Source organism: Pavona decussata, unplaced genomic scaffold (genome assembly GCF_977016875.1).
Source record: "Pavona decussata unplaced genomic scaffold, jaPavDecu1.1 SCAFFOLD_273, whole genome shotgun sequence".
Lineage (NCBI taxonomy): Eukaryota > Metazoa > Cnidaria > Anthozoa > Scleractinia > Agariciidae > Pavona > Pavona decussata.
In genome coordinates this window covers 948,757-973,040 of record NW_028145675.1, presented here as the reverse complement: position 1 = coordinate 973,040, position 24,284 = coordinate 948,757, and the positions used below count along the sequence as shown (strand labels likewise).

At 41.3% G+C, this 24,284-nt stretch overlaps 2 protein-coding genes across 4 annotated transcripts in view; both read left to right on the top strand.

The window, feature by feature from the left end:
* LOC146455509 (uncharacterized) overlaps window positions 1-9,894 on the top strand; it is a 35,489-nt gene extending 25,595 nt beyond the window's left edge. Inside the window, exons 17-21 of the mRNA XM_085094251.1 lie at window positions 3,674-4,005; window positions 5,329-5,472; window positions 6,869-6,978; window positions 7,175-7,479; window positions 9,273-9,894. Of these exons, the coding sequence (XP_084950377.1) occupies window positions 3,674-4,005; window positions 5,329-5,472; window positions 6,869-6,978; window positions 7,175-7,479; window positions 9,273-9,415 (1,034 nt within the window). The 3' untranslated portion in view covers window positions 9,416-9,894. The remainder of the gene's footprint in view (window positions 1-3,673; window positions 4,006-5,328; window positions 5,473-6,868; window positions 6,979-7,174; window positions 7,480-9,272) is intronic.
* A 2,734-nt stretch (window positions 9,895-12,628) lies between these two features.
* LOC146455508 (uncharacterized) overlaps window positions 12,629-24,284 on the top strand; it is a 75,152-nt gene continuing 63,496 nt past the window's right edge. For 2 of the 3 annotated variants that reach the window (XM_085094189.1, XM_085094188.1), the window contains exons 1-8: window positions 12,629-12,964; window positions 16,337-16,537; window positions 16,921-17,091; window positions 17,364-17,936; window positions 18,810-19,385; window positions 20,175-20,753; window positions 21,689-22,261; window positions 23,502-24,071. In XM_085094189.1, the coding sequence (XP_084950315.1) occupies window positions 12,889-12,964; window positions 16,337-16,537; window positions 16,921-17,091; window positions 17,364-17,936; window positions 18,810-19,385; window positions 20,175-20,753; window positions 21,689-22,261; window positions 23,502-24,071 (3,319 nt within the window). In that variant the 5' untranslated portion in view covers window positions 12,629-12,888. The remainder of the gene's footprint in view (window positions 12,965-16,336; window positions 16,538-16,920; window positions 17,092-17,363; window positions 17,937-18,809; window positions 19,386-20,174; window positions 20,754-21,688; window positions 22,262-23,501; window positions 24,072-24,284) is intronic. The other variant, XM_085094190.1, reaches the window with a different exon arrangement.

The window sequence follows — 24,284 nt, the reverse complement described above, 5'->3', positions numbered from 1 at the left end:
TAAAATATTGAGCTGTATTACCGAAAGTTTAAGTTCCCGTGTGTAAAGGGATTTGTCTGTAAAATGATATGTAGTTCTATATGTTGACATGATGGGTTAAAATGAATTTGAGTACACATTAATTATTATTAACACGAGAGCAATACGGACAGGTACCGGTGTTTTAGTACAAACCGCTGCGATTCCTTCGTAATTTTCTCGGTATAATAGTGTAGAGGGTTAGGGTTTGGTTACTGTTAGGTTTGATTTAACGTAAAAAGGGCTGTGAAACTTATCAGTTAAAGGCATGTTATCAGTAAAAACTATTTTGTGTTTGAATGCGTGTTTGGGAATATATTATCTCTTATTACTTCCAAGGGGAGCGTACGTAGCAGTTTTGAATGAACATCATTTCTTTCGTAGAAGTGAGCGAGGCAATTCTTCAGGCGGATTTGTAAGCGCCCGAGTTATTCACCTCTCCACTGAATATGTTCGAAAATATTTCGCGACGAAGTAGATATAAATAAACGAGCATTCGGGCGGAACAATGCTTCTAGAGCGAGTTTGTACTCTACTGCATGAGAGACTTTTCTCTCGCAAGCTTTGTATAAAAAAAATAAATATTTTGCGGCGTTGTTTTCATTTGCAATGAATTGCGCAAGCCTCGGCTGAACTACGTACAGTCTGCGCCAGTCTTTTGACAAGCTTGCGTGACTTGCAGACATGAAAGTTGAAGGTCAGCAAGGGGACGTTGATTGATTCTGTGCGCCTTAATTGCCGCTCGATCAGTTCCGAAGTAGGACGCTTTATTTGTGTAGATTATTTTATTATTTCAGACGTTGGAGAAAAGCCGTTCGATTAACAAGCATTCCAAGTTCAGTTTTCATCATAACACGACTAAACAATAGACGTTAATGTCGGGGCCTGTTATGGTAGGTCGGGGCCTGATATTGTATGTCGGGGCCTGAGATCGTATGTTGGGGCCTGGTATTGGGGGTCTCATATTGTAGGCCACGTTCCAACCCTAGTAGCTCGATAAGCTGTTTACTTGGATTTGCTGACCTACGCAATAGGAAGAAATCCTACGAGTCGATTTTTTATATCCTCTTGTTTCCATGCGGACGGTTTCAGCATTGTAGGATTAACTAACAATTTATCAGACCTCAGTAAGCAACGAAACCTTTCAGAACGTGTAGTTGATAATTGTCTGAGGTTCGAGTGGCGACAGGCCTACAAAATAACAGTGTGAAATTAAAATATGTGTGTGAATTTCTACTCTCAAGCCAGGGCTCTTAAGACTAGCGCGTGAGTACACGAATGGAAGTACATCACATAACAAAGAGAACCACAGAAAAGTATAGATCTTCATTTGAATGTATAACATTTTAGAATATTCATCTGGACTTTACAAATGTAACTGATTGGCGAAGTATCACGGGTTTCTTGGTATCTTTTGTTTAAAATGATGAAATAAGACCTTCAATCAGCTGCCAAATAATTCTAGAATGACGAGAGGAAATAAATCAACTCAATTCTTGAAAGGAACAACGCGTGATCTGTTCTAGCGCATTTTAGGAACAAAAATGTGAGAACTTGAAAAACATTAGCCTAACATTTATCAAGTTTCAATCCATACCGGCCTACTCTGTCTCTGGCCAGAGGCACTAATCGACAGTTTTATTGCACTGGGGTGATAATTTATAAGAAACTTGACAATTATTTCTTTGTTTCAGCTGACAGATAAACATTTTTTGATAAACAATTTGCGTGATACTTCCCCTTTAAATTGATCTTCTAGCTACAGTAGTAGGACGAAAAAACACTCGCACTCGTTTTTTCCAATCAAGGCGCTGCCGTGCATAATTTATCTCGAGCAGTGAACAATATACGTCAACGCCATGCGGTGCACGGTGCGTCCCAAAACAACAGCTGTGTTACACCTCTGTATTTTTTTTCCTATAGAGGCCTTCTACAAAAGCATGCGCCGCAAACAGACTATAATCCCCGGACCCCGGTTATTGGTTTGTCTGCGGCGCAGGCTATCTATGTCTCGGACTGTTTTATAAGCGTGAGTGAACCTGTCGGGATTTTACTAGTGCTACGTAGAAACTGTTTACGCATGAGCTCTGCTTTCCGGGCTATTAAAGCAGAGTAGGAGCACAAAGGAGATAACACACACAAAAATATTTTTTGTCCTTTTAAGTTCTATCAAAAGAGTTGTAGTCAATGCATCTTTCATCTTTAATCTTCGGAGGAGAAATTGTATAAGAATAGCTTTGTGGCAGACTTTCAGATGTTAAGGCCGGCGAAAGGCTAAAGTAAGAAAGCGAACCCAAAAAAATTAAACGCCCTTGTTTACTGCTAATATAATTGGCTTTCAACACAGCGTTGACCTCAACAGCAAACCGACTGATATATTCAAGTCACCGTAAGGTATTTCCGCAGGAAGCCGCTTTTTAAATTATCTCCAGGAACACAAAACACCATTATCATTTGTTGCACGATCCCGGCATGGGTGGGGTGAGATGGTTGTCCCCTTAATAGTTCATTTTCTTTTAGAGAGTTTTTCAGTTGTCATTCTCCTTAAGATATTTAGTAATGTATAAAGTGATAAGGCGCATTTAATAATCTCGTCATGGAATTATGCGCTATATAAATTTACAAACAGAATTTAAAAATTGAATTGAAATTGAAATAACGTTGCTGGGTTACCCCCAGAATCTAGGATGGGTGGTCAATTGGATAGCGGCACCCGGAGCTCCACAATCTCGCCTAATTCTACGCTGATCCTAGAGGTTGAGGAGGTGACAACGATCCGCGTGAGAAAGCAGGAAGATTAAAGCTAGGGCCTAGCGAGACCAAACTACTGTAACTTCCGAAAAAATTTTACGGACATTTGTCTTTCGTACATAAACTACGAACAAGAGTATTGGATGTTTTCTTCGCACATTTCGGACGTCTTTGTGTAAAAAGAGTACATTATCAGTGTGATAATAATAATGAGTTACTGGGGTGGATCCAGGGGTGGTTCGGGTGGTTCAGTCGAACCCCCTTAACTGAAAAACGGTTAAAAACGTGGTGTTTCTGATGAAAAACTTTACAAATTCTATCATGTTATTTTTTGAAAAAAAGACTGACAAGAAAAGGAAAAATAACATTGATGGACGAGAGTATTTCCTGGTTTTAAATTCCTCGCTCAGTCTAAAAAGCAAGGAACAGGACTGTTGGTCTTAAATTCTCGCTTAGTCTAAAATCCGTTCTAATACTCCTGTCAAACAATTCATTTTTGAATTGCTTTTGGAACGTCCGAAAATTTTCCAAGTTAGAGTTCATCAACTTTCCTACTTTTAAGATATTAAAATATCTTAGTTATCTGAAATGTTTTTTTCTTCTTATTTCACACCATTGCGCAAAACATGTAATATTTCAGACCAAACCAGGAAAAACCAAAACCCAATTTAATAATGATAAAAGAACTGATTGGAGTACAATTTGGTTTGAAATTATACGCGTGATTTCAAAATCGAACGAGCGCTCGAGTTCGATTTCAAATCACAAGTATGACTTCAGACCAAAATTGCACGACACGAAGTTCAATTGTCACTTTATTACAGCTATTTTGAAATCACACAATTTTTTTCGTCAATATTGATATTTTTTATCCACTTTAGGAAACTCTTGCTTCGTTTTTCAGACGGAGTTAAAGTAACCTGCAGGAAGAATGAAATGCAGATTGACGTGGAGAGGAAAATCTTAAACGGATTCAAGGCCCAGTACCTCCGCCTCAATGACCCTTTATGTAAGGCTCAGGAAAACGAGACTCATTTCAGCCTCATTGCGCCCTTGATGAGCTGCGGTACGGTCAGCAGTCATACGGATGACGCGGTTGTCTATAGCAACAACGTGGAGGAGGTAGAGGTTGAATACGAGGGTTCGATTACACGAATGCGAGAACTTGTTATCCCCTTTAGCTGTTACTATACAAAAGAAGGCGTGACATCAACATACGGGATTATACCGAGAAAGGTAAAAATTCTTGATGGTTGTTCTTAAGGACGGTGCCTACTAATATCGAAGTATTTTTGTGCGGTTTATGACTATGCGGGAAAAGCAGATCTTAGGAAGGCCTATTGGAATCCAAAACGAAAATTGGGGGTAGCCACGCATTTTTCAGAGATAATTAAGCAATAATATCTCTAAAAAGCGCCAAAATATGAAGCAATGTATGGGATGTTTTCCTAAATTGATAATTCTCTCTGAAAAATGCATGGTTACCCCCAATTTTCTTTCGAGATACCAAAAGCGTTTGCTATGTTCTGCTTTCTCCGCATAGTTTTAAACCGCGCAAAAATATTCCTGTATTAGCAGGCACCACCCATAGGAAACCCGAGTATCTCGAGATGCGCAGAACGTATGCGCAGTAACAATATTAGGCACCGTCCTTAATTCTACATTCATGCAATCACGCGTAAAGCTTTAAAGTAAAAATTCGGTTTAACTTACGCTAGAGAATCCCGAATTTGACGGTTAAAACATCCCTAAAGACAAGACCCCCAAAATTCATGACTTCCCCTATATCGACGATCTTTTCACATATGATGGCAGTTTCTGCAATATGATTGGCTCCCCGTTCGAGTCATATGACCCAATGAACTATTACTACCTTATTTGGAAAGCCCTCGTTTACAAAATAAATAGCTTAGCAAAGTTGCACATTTCTTGAGTTTGTTCTCTTAATTTTCCTTCCTTGTAGTTTGTATACCATCCTGTACAAAAAACTAGGGGTTGAGCGCGAGTTAACCTCCATCAAACGGAAAAAATAAGAAATATCCGTAAGAGATAAGGTTACATTGAGAACTCAAAGAAGATCAGTTTTTTTGTGAGTCTGCGAGTGTACTAATTCATTTTACCATTAACTGAAAAAAGGTTTGACGAACCCTTGAATTGGATTTCCGTATGTCGCACTTTCAAACAGAAAAAAAGAAAAAACAAATCAAAAACAAAGAGACGGCTCCGGCAAGTGTCCGTATTCTTCCTTTTTTAAAAAAGATTTGAAACTTGATAGATGAAGTTTTTCTCAGTCAACGACCAGTATGCCTGTGTCGCTGACTGGAAAAATATATCTATCACTTATACACCAGGCTTAAAACATCACATCTCATTTCTTTGACTCGATCATCGTTGAGCTATCGCTGAGCTGGTAGACTCGTAGTGAATACACGGTATACAAGGTTCCTATGTGACAAGCGTCTTGCATACTTCTAGGAACATTGATGTGTTGAATATTTCCTCACGGTCAATACTATGTCTCATGGCGATTAACATTCAATCTTTCGTATACTTTTGTAGCTGAAGATGACAATGGACGGTGGTGACACCACAACTGCGTTCACACTAGAAATCTCTGTGTTTAAAGACCAGGATTATCTGCTTCCGTACGGTATCAGGGATTTCCCATTGAAGGTCGCCTTGAACAAGCCCCTGTATATTCAGGTAACAACGTAAGATCTGTCTGTTACTCGTTTTTCGTTTTGACTCGTTTAGTAAAAAAAGTTGCTTTTTCAAGGATAAATTCGAAGAGTGAAATAAAGCACTATAAAAAAATATAGAAGTTCTCAAGCCAGATTTTAAAAAGAAAATCGGGAGAGGATAGGGGATAGAGAACTAACCATTTACACACTGAGTGATATTTTCATTATAAAAGAATAAAGACAGAACTGGTGAGCGCAGGTAGCGAGTAGGAATTGTGATAAGCTACGATCACTGCGTATTAAGGTTTAGTTCCCAGTTGTGCGATAGGTACGGACACGATTTCTGGGGTGCTTACCATTTACGCAAACCACCCGGATGGAAATTTTCGGTATAAAATACGACATGATTTAGCTTGTCTTAACAGAAGATGGATAACATGCAAAATGTAAGAACGTCGGCTGTAAATCCCAAAAGGAGTAATAAAAATGCATCACTTTGACCAGAAGCCCATAATTTCAGAAGTACTCCACATGGAATAATGCCTACCATTTAACTTTCCAACTGGAATTTCCTGGTTTTCCATGTAAATGGTAAGCACCCCTGATCTCTTCTGGAATGAGAATGGACTGATTATGAATTATTAGAATAAACGGAATAGAAAAGAATAGAAAAGGACCTTTCTGAAAGAAGGAATGAAAACATGATCATTTTTCCCCAAGGAGCAGACTGACTGGAATTGCATCGTAACGATTCTAGAATGAGAACAGGGGTGTTTCTGTTTGATCTCTTCTGGGATGAGAATAATTAGAATAACTGGAATATATAAGAATAAACAGTAGAATGGCTGGAATGGTATGGACTCAATACCATTCAAACAATTCCGCAATGAGAACAAGTAATAAATATGCGCTAAATCATTCTTAAGTTTTCTTATTCTTCAATGGCACCCTGAAAAACTATGCCCTCCAAGTGTAAGCACAAGCATAGAAATACGAAAAATCCGGTGTAGCAGATGGCTTGAAATAAGCCCAACCAGAAGCACAATTAGAGATAGAATGTTTTCTCTTTCCTAGTGTTTGTGTATGTGTTCATTGAAGTCGTTTTAGTGGTTGTTTCATAAGTGGGGACAGGCGTAAGAGAAGCTTAAGCACAAGACCTCCCTTCGGAGCACTGTGCGTGCGAATGACGCCTCTTTTTTGTACTTCGAAGACCGTAGATTAGCACTGTTAAGACTCTTGACTAGAAGACTGACTTTGAATAGCCAGCTCTCTTTCGCGGAGGCTGCAACAAGAGCTAGAAAAGGCGTCTGCTCTCGTAGCCTCCCAGCAAAACGAGTCCCCTAAAATGGCTGCGTGGGAGGCTACCACCCTCGAAGACTGACTTTTATTTACTTTATTGCCTGTGATTCCCTGTTCAGCTGGCTGTTGATTCACCTGATACCCGTCTGGAGCTTAGAGAGGAGAGTTGCTTTGCCACGCCCACCCAGAATCCTGATGACGACATGAAGTATGACATCATCCGACAAAGGTAGACATTTTCTTTACCTGGAAATATTCAAAGACCTCCTGTTGGCTCATAAGTTGTGAGAATTTGTTTAAACATAAGATGCTTTTCTTTCAGGTGATTCTAATTCTCCCGACCTCTAGTTTCATTAAGTAGTGATACTAATTTTGTAGTAGTTTAATATGATATAAATCATTATTTTCTTCGTTTGCCTTCTTAGCTGCGCCGCAGATTCAACAGTGACTTACCACTCAGCCCCTCGCGGCGTCAGACGTTTCAGTTTCGACACATTCCAGTTCACAGGAGAATACGGAAGCTTCGTGTATCTGCACTGTAACTTGGTGGTATGCAACGCATCTAAGCCGTCTTCTCGCTGCACAATTGACTGTTCGAGTCTTGATTTCCCCAGAAGAAGGCGAGATACTGAAGACGAGAGAGGACTAAAGAGAGCAGGACTCACAGAGGGACCTTTCATTTTCAATCGCGAACCAGAGTCCACGGCGAGAAATGACTACAAAGAAAAAGGTACGTCTATGGGTAATTGTATTCTATTTGTCGCAGCCATAGGACAACAAACAAGGGGAGGGGAGAAAGAGAAGTCTGAATATCAAGCTTAGTGGGGTTGTACCGTATTGCCTTTTACGGTCACAATTTACACCTTGCTACAGGCGCCACTACCTTGGAGTCCCTAGCATCAGTCCTTTCTTCTGTTGCTTTGTTTTAGTTGTTTTTATCTCCCCAACATTTTTCATTTGCCACCTAGTAACCCCTGTTGTCTTGCATTCATTATTCGTTATCAACGTTATCAGAGCGAGTTAAAGCTACATAGGACCTTCCGGACTCCAGTAGAATGAGAAACAGACAGACAGCTAGAAGAAAGACCCTCGCAGTTATTTACGCAACTTAAGAAATTGCGCAAGGAAAGCCTGAAAAAAATAGATAGACAGATAGATTGTCAGATAACCGACGGATAGGACAGACAGACAGAGAGAAACGCAGGCAGACAGATTTAAAGAGAGAAAGAGACGCACGTGTCCTGCATACCAGTAGAATCATTATCAATGGAGTCCTGTGCAGTGATAAAGAAAAGCAGATTGAAAACCTTAGGATGGATTAAGAAATAAGAAAGATTTAGCAGATGTAGTCTTCAATAAAGCGACAAGCATTGGGAATAGAAAATAACTGAGTCCCTAATATAACGGAGATTGAACCTATGACCATCCATACTCCGTTCGGAGGCCTCATCTACTGAGCCACTGGGAGACTTATGGCGAGCTTGGTCATTTTGCCAAATTCCTGTCCCTATTGTTCAGTGGTTTTATCATCATGTATCCGAATAGTGCGTGAGAAATCATCTGTTTGACTCTCACCAGGGACTCGGAATTATTTCTTTACAGTCTCACGCCCTTCATAAAGTGAATACAATTTGTTTATTACACTGACGAAGCTAGAATTTTCCATGTTCTTTCTTTAACAGCATGCATGACCCGTGTCATATATGAACGTGTAAAAAGAACCTAGCTTGCTAAGAGATTCTCTGCAGTAGTTAGAGAATCCGACAAGCATATGGAAGGTTATAGGCTCGACTCCTGGCGAGAGTCTGATTTTTGTGTTCGATGAGTTTAAACTGAATAAATGTTACGTATTTATATGGGCGAGCTCAGCAACTACCATATTTCTCTAAAAGGGGCGCTACATTGTTCAGGCTTGTGCGTTTTTGCGCCGAAAATCTGCGATAAAATACGCTACAAGTTCGTTAACACCAAGAGAAAAACTTGAAACAATTTTCTCTCTAGAAAGAAAGAATAATAATCTGGTATGTGTGGTTTTCCATCTGTTGCCAAAACAATTATTTAAATTTTCGAAAGTTTAGTAGAGTTATTTATAACTAAAACTAAACTGTCATTTTTTAGTTTCCTTGAAGCTAGATTATCTTTAATCTTAAACAACTAATGGTAAAAATAGGTGAAATAGCTCCTTTAATCTATTATGTTATCGAGCATTCTTTTATCAAGGTCTGTCAGCCGATTGTTTTTGTCAAGGACCTTCAGCTTTGACTAAGAGTACAAGATTGAGTACGAGTACGACTTTTCAAATCTAGTTTCCGTAGTTTAGATAACCGCTTGTCACACCGATCTTGTTTCTATGGTCTCCTTATCTGATGGTAAACAACAGGAAGGAGCGAGAGTTCTGGGGATGTGACTGATTTGAAATTGGAAAGTCGTTCTCGTACTCAATCTCGTTCTCGTACTCTGTTCTGAAGGTCCCTGTTATCTCGTATACTATATTGCAAATAGCTCTCTTTTTTTCTCCTTTAGATTCTTCTTTGAATTTGAATACAGTGATAGTCATTGCCATGGCTGCCTTCTGCGCTATGTGTCTGGGCATCATAGTCTACATGAAGGTGAAACCGGCTCACCCACAGCCCAAACCAGACCCGGACAGAGAGACGTACCTTTAGAGGTCATGTAGTGGTCACCTGGTGTCTATCAGATATCTTGCTCATCTCAGTTGGAGGAGGAAGGAAGCTTGTACCCTTATCCGTTATATGTTTACAGAGATATACCTGGTCCTCACTTGTGCAATGCACACAAGCAGAATCATTAGTGAACGTTTGCTTTAAATGGTTTGAGATATTTACTGCGCTCCTGTATGCCGCCTTAGGTTTGTGCTTATCGTAAATTGAGGTCGACGTCTTTGTAACTTTTCTTATTACAGTGTTAATTTTACAAGTGCGAATCAGAGCTTAAACATCTATGATAACTTATCGTGCAAAACTGCTTCCTTTCATAGTAAAATTTCCGCGAATTTCGGTTTTCGTTACAAAACTGAGAAAGGTACGTCCCTGTTTTGGTCTTAAGATAGTGGTTTATTGTCATAAGACAAGCAACAACCGAAATGTTTCTAAAACCGACGTGAAAGACAATTTAATTAGATTGCGAGTAGGCTCTTTCTACTCCTAAGTTCTGTAGCGCGCGAGATGGATCTCGCGAGCGGCGAAGACAAATCCCTCCTCTTTCACTTTTTTCTGATTTGCATAATTTTACAGCCACTTTGCCGTGTGGTCTGAGGGAAAAGCTACGACTGCTCGCAGTCTACAATTTAAAAGGCTTTTCTTCATAGGTTTTTTCTAATTGCTTATTCTTAACAAAGAATGTACGTTAAAAATTAAAAAGAAGGATGTTGCTAGATGACTCCCATTCATTCCTTTAGGACTGGGAAATCGGTAAATTTCATCTCTTCATTAAGGTCCGTTTCCAACAAGAATAAACGTTGTCAAGAACAATGTGTTTCTTTTTTGAAAGCTACTTCAGCTACTCTTAAAGAGTTTGAATTCCTAGCCTCGTCTCTGGTCTCACTTGGCGCGCAATGGAAATCACTGTCACTGGCGAACCGTTTATCTTTTCTTCTTTAGACTGTTCACAGTCCCCTATTTTTCCGTGGGATTTTCGAGACTCGTACTCTTCGATCGAACTCCTGCCATCTTCGCTTGTAACGGCGAGCGCAACTTGGGGAGAGTGTCTAAACTACCAGTGGGGGACCTAGTCGGGGTACGTTGGGTGGGGAAAGAGGAGCTCTACCGCTCCCCTCAGTAGTTTAAACACTCTCCCCTGGTTGCCTTCGCCGTTAAACCAAGATGGCGGGAGGTCGATCGACGCGTACGAGTCTCGAAAATCCCACGGAAAAATAGGGGACTGTGAACAGTCTATTTTAACAGTCTTTTTATATAGAACATGCTTACATCGGTTGTTTCCGTCTAAACAATCTTTGCAAGACTGCAATGTGAAAATACACGCAAAATACGCCTCCCTGAAAATCGCAGTACATTTACTATAAGCATCGCAAAGCAATAACTAGATCCTGTAAAGTTTTACACTCATTCTGTGGTTCTTAGCTTTTTACGTTTTAAGTTACACAGTTTAGGATTCTGTTCTATCTTTCATGCGAATCCTGCTCCCTCACAAGTACAAATTCCCTTTCGAACCCGACTCCAGGCGTCGTCCTTGTCCTCTCTTTGCGACCCTCCCCCCCCCCTCCCCCCCACAAACACACAGAGACCCATAATCTAAAAGTCAATTTTACAGTGTTTTATTTGTTTAGGTTATCGATCATAGCTCATTTATATAGATGCAGCGCCCCTTAGGCTATTCTCTTCCCATAATATTGCTTCGGTTTGGATTGCTAGCAATGTTTTTCCTGTTTTCGTTGAAGGTGACATACACACACTCAAGAAAATGCGTAATGTGACAAGAATGTTAATTCTTGAGAAGACAGAGACCACAAAGGTTAATTTACGGTTGACCAAAGGCTGCAGAGTCTTAAATCGCTTCCCTCCTTTGAATCTGTGGATGAAGACTTATTAAATTTTCGCGTACAAAGGGACGATTTTATGCATGACTTCTCTGTGACGGTGACGTAGGCTGCGAGCCAACACGCGACACGGAATGGTACGCGCGGATTAAGCGCGAGCATTGCGTGCACAGCACGCGTGCAAAAACGCGCGGCTTTTACTACCCGCGAGGAAACTGAGCAAACAATAACGCACGGGGGAAAACGCGCGAGGAAACTAGTGGACAATCTTTGACATCATGAAGCAGTGTTTAGATTGTAAGGGAATACTTTGGTTTACACTTTCATGTAATTACCGGCCAAACCCAGTAAAATATTACTTGTCAATTTGTGGTTTTTGGTTGACAGCTTCGGACTGTCTGATTAATAGGGAAAGGTTGTGGCCTTCTAAACTCACTAATCTGTCCGTTTATGCTGGTGTTGTTATTGCATTGTTTTGTATCAGCATTTAAAGCAAACCAGACCGAAAACACCCTTTGTCTTGCTTCCACGGTACGCAAACGCTCTAAGGGTTCGTCACGCAATATATCCTCCCCAGGACTAGCGTGACGAGTTTATGTTCCCTCAATTCAAGTAAGTGTCGGTGAAAACCTTGCGTTACATTGCACAGTCACGATATGAATACAATTTCAGCGGTAGCCTACGTGTTTCAGCGGCAGGATTTCCGGCCCACCATATGATAACTGTTTTTCTCCAAAGAAACCGAAGATCTCAAAACCCTGTCGTGTAGGTTGGCGTTAATAATTTTCCCCGCCCGCCATGATCTGGCTTCCACGAGGTTGGAGACTACGCATTACTAATTAGAATCCCGCCATGCTTGCGTCAAGAAGACGAAGGTGCTCGGATGAAAAGCTGTTATAGGATATGCCCGGAAAAACCCGTACATTTAGGGCAAGGGCAAGAAATTTCAAACGTAAGTGAATATCATATCTAGTGATACACACATTTTTTGCGCTACTGGAAATAATTGCTGGCGTCTTTCTTAGCTCTGTACTTATCGAATGAAACAAAGTTCCGCTTGAATTCCCTAAACAATATTCCTTCTGTCTTTTCCCGTGGCGGTGTTTCGTGTTCTGCTTTGCCGTAATCACAGCTTAGGCGAAAATAGCGTATTTTTCCGGAAAAGGCAACTCCTTAAAGCGATCTAAAATAATCGCAAGATATCACAGGATATAGTCTTTTTGAAATTGGCAACCGCACGTAAGAAGTATTTTGTTACATTTTATCTCGAAAAGTAGCGACCCATTAAAGCTCGGATTTTGCAACCTGTTTATTATCAAAGCCAAATGCGCTATCCTAACGATTTTCTATACTGTCAGCGTTTCCGTGCCGCTATAAAATACCTTGACTACACGTACGGCCGGCACGGTGGTCGAATACGCGTGGGTAACGTCACAGCGCAAGAACAGAGCGACGAAAGAAACCACTTGAAAGTATCAGCCAGGGCCTCACGCCAGTTCAGACTGTGACTGTGTAAAGACGTTTTGTGTTGATGCTCACCATCAAGAGAAATCTTCAACATTAATGCGAAAGTTTGCTACACAAACTACGTTTACCAGACCGACACCTAGTTAAATTTGGTCGATGATGGTTGAAGATGCAGGCAGACCGAAGACTTTCTCTCTGGCAACGTTCGTGTCACTTGCGTTCTTGTTCTTAGGTATGTGACATTTTTATGCAATTTTATACTTTTTCGCCTCGCAGGCTTCAATAATACCGTTTATCGTCGCTTGCTTTCATTCAACGACTGATATACCATATACTCAGTCAGGGCACCCAGCGCTGATTACCCGAACTGATATAAAGTTTACGTTGAAGGACAACGAGGTTTTGATTAAGCGTTTATTGACAAACATGCAGCATCTCAATTGATGAGTCTGTTATCCTTTGTGATGTCTATTGAACTCTGTTATGTTAGCGCTAGAGATAGCCTGCGAGAGCAGACACCATTTCCGGCCTCAACATTACTTCTCGGGGAGGGGAAGGTGGGAAGGGTGCTCCACATGGTGGGCTACACGGGGAAACTCCACCGGAACCGAAAGGAACGCTCTTTTGTTATCTCCCTATAGTACGGGAAAGGGTAGTAAATTTACAATTTAAGTGTTTTAAAAGATCGAAAATCTAGGGGGCTCAGCCTCCGGGCGGAGCCTCCCGTACGAAACTTTATTAAGTAACCCACTCCCATCCCCCCAGCCTCCCCCCCCCCCCCTCCACCCTCCATCCACCCCGGGTTTACTTATATTTCGTGACATTGTTAGACATACGAGAGAAACGAGTTTAGCAAAGATGTGCAAGTTTTAAGATGTATTTTTTTCTGTCAGTAAAACAGGCATGCGAGGAAAAAGAGAATCCCATGACCTTCAAATTTAATACTAGTTCGGATACTATACCACTGAGCTACAAACTCTTTCAACAAGGTTCATGTAGCAAACATCCTGTATTCTGCTGGGAAATGAACGGCGCTCGATGGATAGTACATCTGAAAGAAATGTGATGTTATGTTTTCACAAAGCCTGGTGAACAAACGACATTTATAACGTTGCGCAGGGTCGCGCACAAAGCAAAGAACTACTGATTGAAACGTGACCAAATTATGTTGTTATTTTCAAAAAGATAAGATTGCAGGTGGGATAAATCTTTATCAGTGCCGTTTATTCGTTTATCTACATCAGCAGGCTTATTAGGGGAGTGGAAATCCTACAGATTATCCCTCTATTATAAGCTCTAAACATCCAAATTCGTAATGGAGTGATTAATTAAGCTGTTTGTTGATTTCTTCTGAGCCTCAACATTTAAGCCCTGGTTAAAAATACATTGCAGATATTTTACTGAACCTCACGAATTCCAGAACGTTCAGGTAATAAAAAGTGACCTTAATTTCGCTGTTAACTCCGGAAATTGAGATCCGCCCTTTCAATCGACAAAGACACAGTAAGAAAATCAATCACAATGTGAAAAAAATCCGTATTCATGTTCTTTGACCCTCATCAAACTTACTACCCAGTTTCGTTTTGTTTTTCTTTTTAATTGCAACGTATTCATTTGTTTAAGTGATCAACAAAATGTTTGAGATAGACATCATTACCATGTCAAACAACCTCGTTCCCGGGATCCTCAGGAAGAGAGAGGTCCCTAGAAACGAGGTTGCATGTCAAAGAGTCCGAAAATATGACGTCATAGTCTTTAAATTTGGGAAATTATGGAATTTGATCGGAAAGAATATGATAAGAGGCGGCGTGGTCCAGCGGTTTCGGGCGCTGGACTTGAAATCCGGAGGCCCTGGGTTCAAGCCCCGTCCTTGGACACGCTTTTAATAGCAAGCTGGTTTGCCTCCTGCCAGTTGGGATTTTAACCTGTTATGTTTGATTTGATTATCTGTTTCCATTATTTCCGAGTTTCCGAGTGGAATGCCTGTGACTTTGGGTAGCTAAGTGCATTTCCACTATAAAAATACTTCAATATATTAATATTAATGAAAAATCATTAAATGAGGCAAAATTAGATGAGTTTTTATGGAGTCACCAGAGGATAAAAGTTCCAATATCACATCCCGCTCCTGATGATACCGATTTTTGTAAGGAGGTATTTTTTCCACTCCATCTATCACAGTGTATTTTTTCGTTTCGCATCACCCTTCAACCTGTGACAGTAATTTTGGTGTGGACAACAAAAACATAAAATGAATGCTAATTAAAAAAAATATACTGATTAATCGATTATGTGGCTGCATCTTCAATGTCACGTTATCTTTTTGAGTTTTTTTTTAAACATGGAGGTACTTTGGTCAGTACTTTCTTAATATAATATTGTTTGAACCTTTTATACCATAAGCCCGTGTGAGGGGGGGTGGGGCGGGCTGCATGGAGAGACCTAAACCAAAAAGCAGTGTGTTTACCACCCTTGTAGCATGAGGAAAGAAGGCGAAATTCAAAATTTTAGTATTTTTAAGGGTTGCAGAATTCAGCTGTGAATTCCAAACGTCAGAGAGGGCCTAGCCTGCGAACAGGGTTTCCTGGCGCGCTACCCGTCTGGGCGCGCCAGGGAAGCCTGTTTGCAGGCTAGAAAGGGCCGGCAAAAACATGCCAGACGTTTAAGGCAGAAATTACCACGCAAAGATTACTCTTGTTGCTGGAACAATGAGGCTTCGTCTTCTCTTTGACTCATGAAAAAGTGATCAACTTTATTGTGTATGTTAAAAGGGTATCATTTTGCGAGATCCATAAAGAGAGTCTTCATGAAATGACACGAGGCAGCGAATGCTAATATCGAAGATCTAATTCTCCTATCTTGTCCCCATGCTTTTCTTATAAAAGTACTGCGACGAAGTTATTAAAATATCAAGAAGATTCACCTTGGGTGATCACAGTAGTTACCCACCTGATGAATCTTTGCGGTCACCAGAACTACAGAAGCTCGGCTCTCTTAAGTTTGGGAAAGAAGCGAGCTAGTTTTTTTTTTTTTTTCTTGTTACCCTTGTCGCTGGTAATGTTGTATGAAGTGGGGCGTTTTTGACTGGAATATGTTACTCAACGATTTAAATAGTTGCCACGAAAACACTGACATTTATTGGGATTTCAAGCATTGACGTTTGTGACAGCAACGCCGTTCGCCTGAGCTGTGAAACCCAGCCTTAAAACACGTTAAATTGGCAAACAGGGCTTGATTTCTTGTGGAATTTTCACTTAACGCTCCCTTGTAAAAATAGTGTATTTTTTTATTAGCTGAAAATGATTTCCTTGGAAACGCATTTCCCACACTCCGTCAGAAATTGCCACGTTTCTCTTCCCACCTAGCTTTGTAGCTCAGCTGCTTAGAGTGACGGTGATATGATCAGGAGGGTAGGGGTTTTGAGTCAACAAGGGGTAGAAGATTTTCGTTTTACTCCAGTAAACCAAATTTCCTTTCCTACAATCGACCAAGACATTTACACATGATTCAATGCCCTGTTTCTTCGAGATGTTCCTTCCACTCTCTAGTTCTCATACACAAGGAAAAAATAATTATTCAACTTCTGTCAAATTTTCCCGTAAAGGTGTTTGTGTGCCAGAGCCAGTGAAAGGTGGGGAATGTCCCGACTTTCCCAAACAGCAGTCATTGAACTGTGCTCCGCACTCTACTGTGGATCAATGCAAGTTTGATGCAGACTGTACGGAGTCCAGCGATCACAAGTGCTGTTTGATCGGATGTCAGAAGATGTGCCTGAATCCATCGCTCATAGAGGCATCCATTAGCGGTAAGAATTTTGATATTAAAGTTAGTTAAAGTTCCGTTTATCATTTTACGGTTGTGTAAGCCTGTGAAAATGCTTGTGGCTTTTCCCTGTTCGCCCTATACCCCTAATGGAGGAGGCGAACGGAGGGTGAAAACCAAAAGAGAAGGGGTCGGTGAGGGTACCGGAAAAGAAGGGCGTGATAACTGGAAGAGCAGGGGATAAAAGGACCAGGGGGAATGTTAGTAGGAAGTACGTCAAATTTTGCCACAGCAAAAAAGGCAGAGACGAAAACCGCAAAGGAACGGATAGGAAACGAAAGTTAATGGAATGGAAAGTGCAATGTTTAGATCCTTCTGTCCCCTTAATCATTTTCCAACTAAATATTTTATCCCTTTATTTAACAGGCTCAACTGTGTGTCCACTATTACCCAGACCCTCACCATGTCCGAACGTACCGAACGAGTGCACAGATCAGACCGAGTGCAGTGTGGGACAGAAGTGTTGCTCCGACGGCTGCAGGATGATTTGTGCTGAACCGATTGTTGTTCCAACAACGCAGCCACCCAGAACGTTTCGTAAGTTTACTGTACAGAAAAGTTAACAATAATATACTTGCAAGATTTGGAGGGTAAGATCTTTTCCCTCGTAAACAAGCCATTTTCGAGTTGTTGTGAACCTCGTTATGAAAATGAGGCTAAGTGCAAAGCCTTTCATATAGTTTTGTTTGCATATGAATCCGTACAGTGGGTTAGTCGAGATGAAGGGCAGAAAAGTGCGTTTAGGCTCTCCGACAGAAATGGAAGGCTGAAAATAGAGTTAAAAATCTTCAATTTTCTAATTTCAACAGCGTGGAAAAGTTGCAACGCTATTGTGGACTTGGCCTTTATCATAGATTCATCCGGAAGCATCGCCAGAAGGAATTACCTAAAAATAAAAACGTTCGTGAAGTACGTCGCAAGAAGCTTTGGAATCTCGCCTTCAGGAAGCCGAGCCGGTATCGTGTTGTACAGCTCGTCCGCGTCAATTAAAGTTCACTTTGGTCAGCACCCCACCACGGAGGAGTTTGTTAAGGCTGTCGACAGCTTGCCACATGAAAGAGGTCTCACCTACATAGACCGTGCATTGAAGTTAGCCGCGTCGCAGCTTTTTCCACGAGCGCGAAAGAACGTGCCGAAGCTTGCAATGCTTTTGACCGACGGAAGGCAAACGGACCCCCTTGGAAATGTTAATCTTCGGGAAGCGTCCGCCCCGCTTAGGAACCAAGGTGTACGGGTGGTCGCCTTTGGTGTTGGAAAGAGTATCAATGTGAGAGAATTGAGGCTGACTGTGGAACGAGACGAAGACGTAATAAGAGTGATGAAATTTGATGATCTTATCAACAAAGTGAGAACTTATACCGCGAATCTCTGCCAAGCTGCCGGTAAGAAAAATTTAATCAACCCCGAGGTGTGGGGCGGAGGTGAAAGCTCCGTGTTTAACTCGGAAGAGGGGGGGATCTTTAGTATATATTTTTGTACAATTTTGAATGTTGCATTTTCAAATATCTACTTCTGAAAACTTTCCTAAACGAAGGATCCCCCGTGCGTGAATAAGCTATTCTTTCAAAGCTAGTCAAAGTTTTTTAGTAAGCCGCAGAAGTTGTGAGCATCCCCAAGTAACGACTTCATAAGTAACCCAAATCCTTGTCCAAACGGTATGAAAGAGAGAGACAGAGTGAGATAGGAATCAGAAAAAAGAGTTCTTGACTGAGCTACTTGATTGAATTTTATTTAAAAGTTGCATAGATCTATGAATATCATTTTTTTGAAATCCTGCCATGTTATTAAGATATCACTAGATTTTAGTGCCTTTGTAAGTTAAACGTTTCAGTTAGCTGAAAGTAGTAGTCACCCAAACGTGACGTCAAAGGCTGCCGAACCCGAAAGTAACAAGGGTAATTTCTTTGGTGACTAAACAGCTTTAAGATTGTCGCAAAATCAGGTCAGCTTTAAGAAGAACATATTTCCATGGTTTTGTTTCTGGAAGATAAAATATGGTAACAAAAAATTGAGGAAAATGCGACGACCAAAGCAAGGTATTGGTAATATGTTTTGTTTGCGGGTACATTGCATGAAAAAGGTAAAGGTAATTTTGTGTGCAAAATAAATTAGTAAGATTTTTGGTAAAACATCAACAGCACGCAAGATTCCATTCCTTAAAATATAAGCTGTTTTTTTTTTTTTTTTTTGAAGACTGCGAAGCGTCGCCGTCCAATCCTTACTCTAATCAGTTCTTTGTTCTTTGCACTATAAAGAAACGGAGCCCATTCACCCTGATGCTGATATTATCTTCCTCGTTGACTCTTCGACTGGCGTCTCCTCGCAGCAGTTTGATATGGAAAAACAGTTCGTGCGAAGGTTAGCCCGATACTTCATCATATCTCCGCTCGGGCCTCGGGCTGCCTTCGTCAGTTACTCTACGTCGTCACACACAGTTATCGGCTTCTCTGGCTACAGCAGCACCGCTGACTTTAGCCTCCAGATCAACAATGCTCCATTGTTAGGTGGAAGACGAAGAATTGACCAGGCACTAACACACGCAGCCAAACTGTTCCGAGAAACCGGACGAGTCGGCATGAGGATTGTCATTCTGTTAACTGCCGGAAACTATTATTTGGGACCTGGGACGAGGTCTATACCGTCCGTTATGTCATCAATGCACAGCCTTGATGCCCATATATACGTGATCGGCATTGGGCAATATTTTACTCCGTCAATGTTTAAGCCAATGGTCCGTGGTTGCAGTGATATATTTGAGGTAGCGTCTTTTAACGATCTGACACCGTGGCAGTCGAGGGTCGCAAAACAGTTGAGGTTGTCTACAAATGCCTGTAAGTAAAATTATTTAATATAATATTACTTAAGGATGGTTCCTTCTTATACAGAGTTAGTATTGCGCAGTTGATGACTGTGTGCGCAGAGTAGATCTTAGCAAGGGTTATTGAAATTGGGAAAGAAAATTTGGCACGCATATTTCAGAGATTTTCTTTTTTTTTTTTTGCAAATCTTTATTAACTTCAAAACAATTATAATCTTATGTTACAAGTATACGAATGAATATTGATGGTAGTACAAGTTCATTTGACAGTATTTTCTACAAAAGTTATTACAACATATGGATTTGCGTTATAAACTACACACATCGCACGGCACATAAAACTAGAAAGACACAAAGATATTATTATAATAAAATTAGGCACAGTTACCACAAGACATGTACATACAGCAAAAGTTAATTCTAATGAAGATTAATTAGAATTATAGTCAGCACTCACCAAAACACACAAAAACAAAACAACACGAAACGCAGGTCACAGCACGTATTACTTACGCTAGCACATAAGACCGTATAGTTTCTATGCTTACTGCAGAGGAAGAGCAGAGATAATTGAGCAACAACAATTCTAAAATGTTTAAACTGCTTAACAATTTATGAATTTTTTTCCAAATTGAAGGCTAATTGTCTCTGAAAAATAGGTGGGTCCTCCTCCCCAAATGTTTGGCTTCAAACAGCCCTTGTAAGATTTCCTGTCAGTTCCACTAGTCATTAGTGGAATTGGTCACATTTAATTTCTATTGGCTTTTTTAAAAACCTTTCTGTATGACCTTTCCCCTTTCAGTTAAATACGAACCTGCTTATTGGCATGCGGACGTGATATTCCTCATGGACTCCTCACGGCTCGTCACAGCCAACAACTACCTCTTAGAAAAGAACTTTGTCAAGCTCATAGCACGCCTCCTTAACCTCGCCAGCAACAGAAGCCGCTCGGCGCTTTTCACCTTTGGCGACCGCCCTCAGCTGGAAATCACTTTTGATGGATATCGAGACCGTGAAGCGTTTGACGCTGCTGTCAACAAAGCGCCTCATCTCCTGGGAAATCGCCGCATTGACAAAGCATTCGAATCTGCAGCCGAACTGTTAAGGACGAAATCTCGCGTGACAGTTCCTAAGTACGTCGTTCTCTTGACGTCTGGGACGCAGACGCTTCAGTCTGACACGCGTTCTCTGTCTGATGCCTCGCGAGATGTTCGCTCTCATGGTGGCAGAGTTTTTGTTGTCGCCATCTTGGCGGGTGGATATAAAATAAGCGAGTTCTATCCTGCAGTCCAAAGACCTGAGGACGCGTTCTCCGTGTCATCGTTTGTCGATTTGCTTCCGCGTGCACCGTCCATGGCAGCGCGTATGATGGCGTCTTGGCGTAAGTGAAAATTTGAATGTTTGTGCCATCATAGACATTTTTAACCCGTTCACAGCTTGTAGGAGCTGATCCAGGAGAAGGTTTGAAGGGATTGCATCTCGTACAAAACGAGTAAAAATGACAGATTTGCTATATTTTTAAATCTACTTGTTCAATAATTTCTGGTGGAGCGCGCACCCTTACCCCCTCCTCCCCCATAAAAGCGCACGCCATTTTACAGCCCCCTCCACATCGGCCCCTGTCATGTGCTCTGTTATAGCACAGAATGAGACCAGGAGGTCAAGTGTTGTATGAGGAAACAGTCAACCGGTCAGGTGCAGCTGAATTGACCTTAAATTCGTTCCTAAAAACGTGAAATTGGAAAACAACGATGTTTATTTGTGTTCACAAATAGGTCGATCGTAATAAAGAATTATTTCTGTGTTGGCTGGTTAAGTTCAGATACAGACTTAAATTCAAAATGGTGACATTGGACTTAGATTTCGCCCAAGCCTAACCACATTTCGTATCAAGAAAAGTGGATCAACTTTGATAACAATAGTCTTTGTCATACGACCTAAAATTGACCCTATATGGCCTTTGGAACAATGGCGGCAACAGCTTCTAAATATTCGCGGGATTTTTCAAAATTCCCGATTACCATACGAGCGGGAGATTTAAACGATCGCCAAGACTGAAGGGAATACAAATCCTCCCAGGGGGAGGTGGTAATTCTGTCGGTACAAATAGTTCCGGTGGGGTGGCTGGTAGGGCTAGGGTTGCAATCAAAAGTAAACGCTGTCGTGTAGGTGACAAGCATGACATTGCCACTATTTTCTGGCCAAACGTCTATGTTAACCGCTTTATCAAAGTTGAGGTGAGGGTGCCCTGTGCCATTACATATCATTCACCCTTTATTAATTATTAATGTTTTTCTTCTTCTTCTTGTGTCACAGGAGCGCCAACTCGGTCGAGCTTTGCCGCTGACATCGCCTTTATCGTGGACTCGTCTTCATCCGTGTCTCCGTTCCAGTACACTCGGGCAAAACGATTCGTCAGAATCCTATCTGACAACCTCAATGTTGTACCCGGCAGATCCAGGGGCGCCTTTGTAACGTTCGGTGAGAGTCCTGTGGTAGTGTTCACTTTCGACTCGTACAAATCGCTCTCAGAATATAGAACTCAGGTGGCAGAAGCTCCTTATTTGGGTGGTGTGTCCTCGATCAGCAGCACTTTGAGTGCAGCGGCTACTCTATTTCCTGATGCGCGCGGTTCGTACCCATGGATAGCCATTTTGGTGACGCCATGGAGACCGGATGACATCGGGGACAGCAGAAGTTTAGAAATCCTTGCCCGTCCACTGTTGAACCGTGGAGTCTGGCTCTACGTCTTGTCGATCGGCGAAGACCCGTATGTTGCTTGGCTGCGCCCAATGCTTGTGGAGACGAGGGACGCGTTCTCGGTTGTTTCGTATCGCGACTTACCGGGAAATATCGGGCCTGTAGCTAGTTACATAACAAATGACAATTGTAAGTATAACGTTGGTAGTCCAGTTTTTGCAAACTAACCAAGTTATGCCATGAACATTTAACTGGAGTAACTTGAGATCGTAAAGGGATGGCGAAGGAATGCACAAAAATGCAACCAGTAAAATATTTTGCCACACTCCGTATCACAGTGAAGAATATGTGCATGAAAGTATTTCTTTGTAGGTTGTTCCAGTGACCATCAAGTGTCGGATAAGATGAAGAGTCACCACTGATTCTTTGCTAGTCTGCAAAACGTTCGTACAGTTTGGATGCGAGAATCTCCAATTTAAGTGCTGATATTTGTTTACGGGGCACCGAACGGCCTGCAAGTGTGTTTAATAATTTTGTGGATACGTGTTCTGGAGTTAAATTCGTTTCCTTCATCTTGGAGCGTTTCTTGACTAAAGGTTTTTTCTCATTATTTTGGCTGTTGCAGACAGGCCAATATCTACCAACAACAGAATTGGAAAACATAATGGGGAAGTATCACACAAATTTGATGTCATTTCAAAACACAAACATTTTGTCTGTCAACAAAAACAAAAAAACTGTCTAGTTTTGTTATCACCTAAGTGCAATAAAAGTGTCGATCAGTGGCTCTGGACAGAGACAGAGTAGATCGGGATAGATTGAAACTTGAAAAATGTTAGGATAACGTTTTTCAAGTTCCCGCTTTTTTGTTTCCAAAATGCGTTAAAACAGATGACGAGTTGCTTCTTTCAAGAATTGAGGTGATTCCTTTCCTCTCGTTGTTCTACAATTATTTTGTAGTAGAAAAAGGTCAAAAAGCCAATGACACTTCCCCTTCAAGCTCCTTCACACTAATCAGAGTAAATTTCATAAAGGGTCCCAAACACGCATCAAATGGTTTCGATCCATCCTATCGTGATCGCAGCGGCTGAATTTGAAAACGACGCTCTAAATACAGACTGGAGCATGTGCACATTACCGTTGTGGTGTCAGCATTATCACAAATTAACTCTTCGCTTATTATCACTGTCCGAACTAAACCACCTAGCTGGCGTTATCAAATTTATTCACATGAAAGAGCGTTTTCAAACAGATCCGTTTTCGGTAGATAAAAAGCTGGATTAGTGTGAACGGAAGACCAAATTAAGAAAAAAAAATTTATCTAGATTGGTGTAGATGGGGCCTTAGTATTGTTAGTTTTAAGCAACTTCGCATCGGATAATCTAATTTTCACTATGTTTGAACATGCTTTTTTAATTTTTTTTTAAAGATCTCTACGGCCATCCATCCTTCCAGGTCGACATTTTATTCCTAATGGACACTTCGTCAGGTGTAGATTTACGGGACTACCAAATAGAGAAAAGTTTCGTCCAACGCATCGCACTGCATCTCGGTATTTTCACGAGAAGGTCACGTGCCGCGCTCGTGGCTTACGGAGCCAATTCTTTGGTGGTATTCGGCTTTGGAGACTACAATTCGAACTCGGAGTTTGTTAGACGCTTAAACAGTGCCTCGATGTTTGGAGGAGCTCGGAGAGTGGATCGAGCCTTAGATACAGCGGCAGCACTGATGTTGAGCGCTCGATCGACAATGCCAAAGGTGGTAGTGCTTATTATGGCGGGAAGGCACACCAGTATACCTGGCGCCATGTCTATTCAGGATGCTGCTCGTCCATTACGTCGTCTTGGGGTATGGCTCTATGTCATGGCTATTGGAGACAGTAATCCGAGTGACTTGCAAAAGGCCACTATTAGACCCACCGATGTTTTCTTTGCCAGATCGTTCTCTGGTCTCTATGGATACATAGCACCTGTGGCAAGACATATAGCTAATACCTCAGGTAAGATGTGATAATATCAAGCAACAAACAGCTTGTAAAAAAACCAACGAAATGATTGAAGGATTGGTGCTGTTGCGCCCGAAGGCAGAAAGTTTTCCATAACGCGAACAATCCTGCCAGCCACGCCCTCAGTTATAACTGCAAATTCAAAGTTAGCCGGACTTCCCTGTTATAATAAAATGATATTATAATTATAATTACTAAAGTTATGGC